At 50.0% G+C, this 6,813-nt stretch overlaps 4 protein-coding genes and 1 non-coding gene across 5 annotated transcripts; 2 read left to right on the plus strand and 3 right to left on the minus strand.

Moving 5' to 3' along the window:
- Positions 1–2: 2 nt before the first annotated feature.
- On the minus strand, positions 3–1,091 carry EV420DRAFT_1640874 (glycosyltransferase family 76 protein; the record flags this gene model as incomplete). The annotated part of the gene is made up of 2 exons (XM_060477158.1): positions 3–622; positions 680–1,091. The coding sequence occupies 2 exons, from the start codon at positions 1,089–1,091 to the stop codon at positions 3–5; spliced, it is 1,032 nt and encodes a 343-aa protein (XP_060333297.1).
- Positions 1,092–1,155: 64 nt separating this feature from the next.
- EV420DRAFT_1531864 (pheromone A receptor-domain-containing protein) lies at positions 1,156–3,130 on the plus strand. The gene is made up of 5 exons (XM_060472689.1): positions 1,156–1,410; positions 1,505–1,542; positions 1,666–1,981; positions 2,016–2,287; positions 2,339–3,130. Exons 1-5 carry the CDS (start codon positions 1,231–1,233, stop codon positions 2,676–2,678), a joined length of 1,146 nt encoding a protein of 381 aa, XP_060333298.1. The 5' UTR covers positions 1,156–1,230; the 3' UTR covers positions 2,679–3,130.
- A 133-nt stretch (positions 3,131–3,263) lies between these two features.
- EV420DRAFT_1531865 (Peroxin/Dysferlin domain-containing protein) lies at positions 3,264–4,856 on the minus strand. Its single transcript, XM_060472690.1, has 3 exons — positions 4,603–4,856; positions 3,612–4,551; positions 3,264–3,558 (listed from the first exon to the last, which is right to left on the minus strand). The coding sequence occupies exons 1-3, from the start codon at positions 4,830–4,832 to the stop codon at positions 3,343–3,345; spliced, it is 1,386 nt and encodes a 461-aa protein (XP_060333299.1). The 5' UTR covers positions 4,833–4,856; the 3' UTR covers positions 3,264–3,342.
- An 86-nt stretch (positions 4,857–4,942) lies between these two features.
- Positions 4,943–5,024, minus strand: EV420DRAFT_t109. The gene has a single exon. It is a non-coding gene; the product is annotated as a tRNA-Ser (tRNA).
- Positions 5,025–5,138: 114 nt separating this feature from the next.
- On the plus strand, positions 5,139–5,832 carry EV420DRAFT_1640877 (nucleophile aminohydrolase; the record flags this gene model as incomplete). Its single annotated transcript, XM_060477159.1, has 2 exons — positions 5,139–5,346; positions 5,411–5,832. 2 exons carry the CDS (start codon positions 5,139–5,141, stop codon positions 5,830–5,832), a joined length of 630 nt encoding a protein of 209 aa, XP_060333300.1.
- Positions 5,833–6,813: the final 981 nt, after the last annotated feature.

Here is a 6,813-nt window from a genome sequence, read left to right on the forward strand (position 1 = left end):
ATTCATGCTGGAGGTAGGAATGTCATCCACAGTACTACGGAAATGCTTCCCCACAACACACTCCAACCAACCCACAGCTTTCCCCACGCCCGATATTCCACGATGAGCCACGCAGCGGCCCAGTACGTAATAGGAAGAGATGCGGCGAGACGAAGGATAATTTGCGTGTGAGATGTGAAAAGAAGAGTAGCGGAGAGAATCAACGCGTGAATGGCATGTGGAACCAGTGATGAAGTGAATGATCCCTTGAGAATATGGACGGAGTATGCCGTGAGGAGCAGAAAAGGTGGTGCAGCAATGAGAAAGTTTGGGAGCTGCTGGAATGACCAGTAGTTAAAGAGACCGACGTTCCAGTACTTGGCCTGCACGTAAGGGTATATCAAAGGTATACTTTTGTTGCACCAATCGGCTCCGGGACAGAATGCAAGGTATGCGGAAAGGTTGTGGTATATGAATGGAGCAAAAATTACTGCTGTAAGCAGCGTGCTTAGGTGCAATTGTCTTGGACCAAGTCCCCACACAATGTATCCAGCGAGAAAAATGCTGTTGGACCGCAAAAATCCTGCCAAGGTGAAGCATACAGTTGCGTGGTAAAATTCTTTGGTCGCACAATACAACAGGCCTAGAAACCGTGAGAATCAGGCCATTTGACGACAAACGACAACGTACCTTTATAGACCAAATATGTGAAAAAAGGCTCTGCATAAGGTGCAAGACGAAAAGTAGCTGGACTGCTGGGGAGGAGGGAGAGCAGTGTGGCGAGAAAGGCCAGGGACGAGATGCGAAGGTGGATGCTTTGAAAGGCGGTAGAGGGTGACGGAAGTATCGCAGGCGATGGCGGTCATGAGCATGTGCCATTGGATGCTGTCAGGCTCAATACGCCGAATTACAAAGGGCAGCCCTGGAAAAAATGCCCATTCGTGCTCGTACACGTATCCTTCCCTTGCAATATGCGAGAAATGGAATACATCCCAGCGCAGCCACGACTTTACAGGTGACGCGTCAAACAGCGGCAAGTAGGAAGCGAGGAAAGCAAGGAAAGTGGTGAGCAGACGAGCAGCGACGGTGAGTAAGATGATGGTCGTTTCCATGGGCCAAGCTGTTCATCGGCCCGACTTCCGGTCGAAACTTCAACTTGCGGGTAAAAATAGGTCTACAAAGTACAAAGAACTCGCCGATTCCAGTATAAAGACTCGAAGAAATGCATACCCCTTCCTTATTCCTTCCCCCATGTCGCCCTCGAACACAGTTTTTGCTGTTTTTTCTGTGTTCTTTTTCCTTCTTGTACTTGTTCCCACTCCATGCCATGCCCAGCCATGGAATCTCGGCACTCTCTTCTTCATCTTTTGGTTAGCTTCTAGCTTGATCATTCTTTTCGTTGACTCCGTTGGCGCCTACTGCTGCCGGCTGGTGTGATTTCAGCTTGCGTATTCTGGTCGCATCTTCCGTGGGCATACCCACTTCTCTCATGACCATCGCTCGTCGTATCTGGTGTATTTCCCAGCTTGATGCCCCACTGCCGTCATCACAAGTTAGCACATAGTTCTTTCTTTCTTTGTGATTCGTTCTCATGATTCGTGAAGACGGTCTTCAGCGCTATATTAGACATCTTCCTCTGCATCATAATACCTGTTGCTGGCACACTGACACGTAAGTCTACCCTAGCACTGTGTGGCTCCCACTGATATTGAGATTTGTCATAGAATACGCCGCTCAAGCGCATCGATTTGACATCTTCCTCGACGCTGGCTGTCTACCATTCACTTACGATACCGCCCTTTCCATCACGTTCGTTAATGCGCCCAGCCTCATTCTCTCTCTTATCGCCGTCGGATTTTCTGTTGCCTCTCTCGGTACATACAAGTATCTCAAGCCTGTTCCTCACAAATACTCCCCTCTTGCCGATCCATCATTTCCAGCACTTTCTCCCCAGCGCTATGTCCGCCTTCTTGTCCTTTCTATCGTTGTGTCAGTTTTCAACGTCAGCATATCATGTCATCATGATCGTCCTACAGGCCACCGAGCGACGAATCGAGGCTCATCTTGAGGGTATTGACGATTCCGAACGTTCAGCAGTGAACACATATCCTGCCTCGGTCTGGCGCTCCGTAACGCGTACGGCTTTCGGTGTCGACGGCAATAGGTGGATGTTTCTTATTATTGGGCTAACTTTCCTCGCTTTATTTGGTACGGGTGAAGACGTGCAGAAACATTATCGTCGTCTCTTTGCTGTCGTTCCGAAATCAAGTCCTAAGTTAAAATTAGATGTCTTTGCTTTTGCCAAGAGGTAAATTTCCGCGATCGTCAAAGTTCTATAGAGAAGCTGAGTGATTCACAGGAAACAGACCGCCCCCGAGCCCGAAAAAATCGGACTGCATACTATGGGAACAATCCTCCGACCGTCCAGAAGGACACTTGCATTTCAATACGACAAAATGTCTTTCAAGGACGTCGGTGGACTGTTGCTAGATGCCGGGGAAGCGCCTGCGCTCCCGCCGTCAGAGACAGGGGCCGCGAAGCTGACTCGACCGCCAAAAGCGCGAACATATGACCGCGATAAACCCCTACCGTCCCCCGAGCCCCTCGTTGACCCAAACTATCGGGGGGAAACGTTCGTTCTTCCATCAGATTCCTTCCTTGAGCTGGCGAGTCCCAAGGAGGCAAGCCACCTCCCCTAATACCTCGTTAGACGATTCTTGTCTGTACAATTATACTATATACGCAGAAATTGAAGGACTACGCATCTCTATCATACTTACACTAATTTGTATTCGTCGACTTTCTGTATCGCCATGGGTCATCGCTATCTTAAGCTGTACGTTTGCGGCCGTCGGTGACATACGTGCTCCCAAGCTGTCCGGGGGTGTCAATTCAATCCTCGGATTCCCCTGTCGTTTTGCCCCCGTCCTTTCGACGGAACTTGATTTCTCCCCCTCCTTCTGATTACCTCCGTCATTTTCATTGAATCGAGGGTAAGACATTGGCGTCGGACGGGACCTATTTTCTAGAAAATTTAAATAAAAACTGTCGCCTGAAATTCAGAGGCATGTGCTTCGCCGAGAACATCCTAGTTTGAACTTTGAAGTCGATAAAGCACTAGCAAAAGTGGATCGAAGCCAGAAACCTCGCCGGCAATTTCCAGAAAAGATCAAGGCTATGGCGAGGGAGCCTCGACAATACCATCAACTTTCCGAGCCGAGTCAGGTACTACTGAAAACCGCCGTCCGATCTACCTCTCTTTTGATGATCTTACATTCACTGCGACGCTCACAAGGAAATTAAAATGTTAGTCTTAGCTAGTACTAAATGTACATACACCCAGATAATACTGATCCACCATACTCAAGATGAAGATGAAGGAGATATTGACTGCCTGTTTAGAGCATTTTTCAATCTCTGCCGTAGAGGGCTGCCTCTGTCATTATCCACGCTGCTTTCTCTGGAATGACTTATGCTGCTCTGCCGAGTTTGCCGTTCTATACCGAAATCGCCGGCCCCGACAACTTCGACGGTCTCGTTAACGATTGCTACGCGCGTCCAACGTCTGTATCGTGTATACTGAAATACCAGAGATATCAGAGTGTGAAGCACATCGGCAAACATTTACACACCTTCCCAATGCCGCCCTTTGCTGAACGATTTTCCCACTTATTATCACCATACACCCAACCATCGGGATCTGTCTCAGGGTCTTCATCAGTATTGTCGCGCTCGTCATCCTCCTGTGCTTCCTCTCCGGATCCACTAGCGTTCTGCGATTCCCTCATCTTACCATCCACTTTGGCGAGCTGGCTCTCCCCTGGGCCTTCCCCTTTGGGAGCGGGTAGTGGTTTCTCAACTCTAACGACGGCTGAACCCTCCCGCCGGACACATACTCTCCATTCTGCCTCTTCCCATGCCCACTTAGCGGTCCGCTTCTCCCGACCGCCCTTGCCGTCCCCTACATAGACTACGCTGTCACCGGGGAGGGTCATTGCGCTTGGCGGAGGAACCGGTTGTAAGGATGCAGAACACCATGACGGGCGTTCGCTCGGGAGCAGTGCAGCAGTCCAATCGAGCCCCATCCACCATCGCTGATTCTCGTAAACCATGAATAAAAATCGAGCCGAATTGCGTTCGTGTTCGATAGTGAGATCTCTGGTGCTGACTGTGGGAACAGGGAGCGGTCGACCGGAAAGTCCGGACCATGCTCGGTAGACACCCCACCGGAACCATGCACTTTTCCAGAGTGTTGTGCGTAGAGCTTGGGACCATGGAGCGCGCCAGGAAAGCACTATGGTGCCCGCGATACCGAAGAGGACGCGCAGAGAAATATAGTGCGTAATGACAAGGTAAGGAATGTACAAGATGACGCATACACGGACTAGTACAGAAAGAGAGCTCTCGTTGAGTTCGAAGGGAATGGATGGCAAGAGAGACTGTAGAATGACCAGATCCGTGATCGTTGCCTGAAGATTTTGTTCGGTAATTGGAGGAGAACCGGATGTCCGTCGCGGTGTTGTCCATTTAGACACAAAATACACGAACAGAAAGGTTGCAGGAAGAAGATATCTAGTACGCGTCAGTCAGAAAGCAAGAATATATAGAACGGGGGCGACGTACTGTACAGTGAGCTCAAGCAGCAAACAGAAGGCCCACCAGGCAGCAATAGCAAGCCAGCTGTCGTACCAGGATGATGACCAGCTGGTGACCTCTGCAAGCTGCCTCAAGGCTGATATATGTGGACCGAGACGAATGAGAGCGGAAGTGAGCTGATAGGGAACTGAGCTGAGAAAATCGAGTAAAATGGGGGCAGCAGCTGTCCCTGGCTGTACTGGATCCTGCGTAGCCATATTGAAGCTTGTCGATGTGGTAACACACAAAGGTGTAACCGGTTACTCAGGTCCAGTCCAGCCACCCGGATAGTCGGTCCGAAGAACCGGGGACCAGAGAAGAAAAAATTCGTCACCTTAGAGATTCGAACTCTAGCGGGCAAAGCCCAACCGCTTAGCAGGCGATCCCGTTAACCACTCCGGCAAAGTGACTCACAGTTGGATCAAATACATAATATATCTCAGCCTACATTAGAGCATATCTGGCCCAACTTATCTTGCCGTAGGCAGTTTCCTTATCATGAGTTTGCTTTAGCTTTTACACCCATGTCTTCAGCTTCAGAGAAAGCGACTTTCAATGCGAACTCCAAATTCGTCCTTGTTGTTCATGGGGGTGCTGGAACCATGTCTCGAGCAAATTCAACACCCGAGAAAGAAGCAGCATATCACGCAGGTCTCCGTGCTGCTCTCGAAGCTGACTATCAAATACTGAAAGATGGAGGCGAAGCAATGGACGCCGCAGTCGCCGCCGTCAGTGTATTCGAAGGCATGTGCTCCCTTTTTCCTAGTCAAGTGTTATACAATGATTGTTGCCGTAGACAATATCCTGTTCAATGCTGGCAAAGGTGCCGTTTTTACCACTGCCGGACGCAACGAACTTGAGGCATCTCTCATGCTCTCAAGACCGCCTTCCACTCATCCCGAAATTCTGACAACGCGCCGTGGACTGGGACTTACACTCTTAACGTGTATTCGGAATCCTTCCCAGCTTGTGAGATCCCTGTACCTGTCTTCTTCCAAAGCTCCCCATGTCTTTTTGTCTGCTGCGCACGCCGAGGAACTGGCAGTCCAACAAGGTTTCGAGCTCGTCGACGCGTCATACTTCTTCAGCCTCAAACGTTGGAAAGAACATCGAGAAGGATTGGGACTACCTGTTCTACCACTCCCTATTACGATTTCGTGCTCTATCTTATCTTATCGACCTCATCGTAATCATGCTATGCCAACTTTCCGACTCTGATCGCACTACACCATGCAGGTATCGTGTGTTTACCGCACCGCTACAGACTCTTGTACTATACTTAGAACGACTCAAACTGTATTTAAGTAGCTTGACTGCAGGTCTTAAACCTCAGTCTCGAACTAAAGTTTATTCACCCGATAACTTAGTCTGAACTCACTCTCGAATTGCTAAGCGATAGCTCCCTGCACGCAAACCTGCGGACAACATAGAGTGCCTGACCGAAGTGCGAGTCACGCTCAGTTGTTTGATCTTGTTTGTGTAATCGGTCGCTAACAATTAGTTCGAGACTCTCCTAACTCTTCATCAACAACAATGTTGACGAAGACGAACGAATGAACCCCATCGAACAAGCTATCTCAGACCTCATCGGGCTACAAGGCTTTATCGCCATAGCCTACCTAACTTTCCTATATGGATATGAATACCGAAGAAGACAGGAGCCAGTCTCCCAAGAAGCTGTCACTGTCGAAGCCCCCAACGAGGAGGCTAGACGACCGGACACACCCCCCCCCCCCGACTACATCAACGACCGAAACCCCGCATTCATCCACTTCATCTTCATCACCGACGAAACTGATGAGTCTGACACCAACACAGACTCCGACATGGAAGGATGGCCCTCACAAAGAGGCCCAGTCATTGAAAACGAAGAAGAGCCAGGACTCTACGAACAAGGGGTGGACCAGCGTATTCTCTCTCCCATTACCGAGGAGGAAAGCGAAGGGGAAAGCACGGGAAGTGACCCCTGGAACGCTCCCTCCCCCACCTCCACCGAAAATTCAGCCGCCAACCCTGGCTACAATTCAGACGGACGACGTCTCTATCAGCGAGGGCTTAGATACCATTTGGGAGAAGGAGGAGAGGCTGAAGATGGAACTGGAAGCAGTTCAGATGAGGAAGGCAGCGTTACAGAAGAGGACGGTAGTGGCAACGAGCTCCCGGGACCACAAAATGACTGGTCCCCTCCAAGGCTGGACT

This window comes from Desarmillaria tabescens (genome assembly GCF_030435595.1).
Source record: "Desarmillaria tabescens strain CCBAS 213 chromosome Unknown EV420scaffold_11, whole genome shotgun sequence".
Lineage (NCBI taxonomy): Eukaryota > Fungi > Basidiomycota > Agaricomycetes > Agaricales > Physalacriaceae > Desarmillaria > Desarmillaria tabescens.

Coding starts and splice junctions, on each gene's coding strand:
- EV420DRAFT_1531865 (XM_060472690.1), bottom strand. CDS start 4,832: ATGGCTACGCAGGATCCAGTACAGCCAGGGACAGCTGCTGCCCCCATT. Junction 4,552..4,602: donor CTGCTTGAGCTCACTGTACA/GTACGTCGCCCC, acceptor GACGCGTACTAG/ATATCTTCTTCCTGCAACCT. Junction 3,559..3,611: donor CAAAGGGCGGCATTGGGAAG/GTGTGTAAATGT, acceptor CTGGTATTTCAG/TATACACGATACAGACGTTG.
- EV420DRAFT_1531864 (XM_060472689.1), top strand. CDS start 1,231: ATGTCGCCCTCGAACACAGTTTTTGCTGTTTTTTCTGTGTTCTTTTTC. Junction 1,543..1,665: donor TCATCACAAGTTAGCACATA/GTTCTTTCTTTC, acceptor AGTCTACCCTAG/CACTGTGTGGCTCCCACTGA. Junction 2,288..2,338: donor GTCTTTGCTTTTGCCAAGAG/GTAAATTTCCGC, acceptor AGTGATTCACAG/GAAACAGACCGCCCCCGAGC.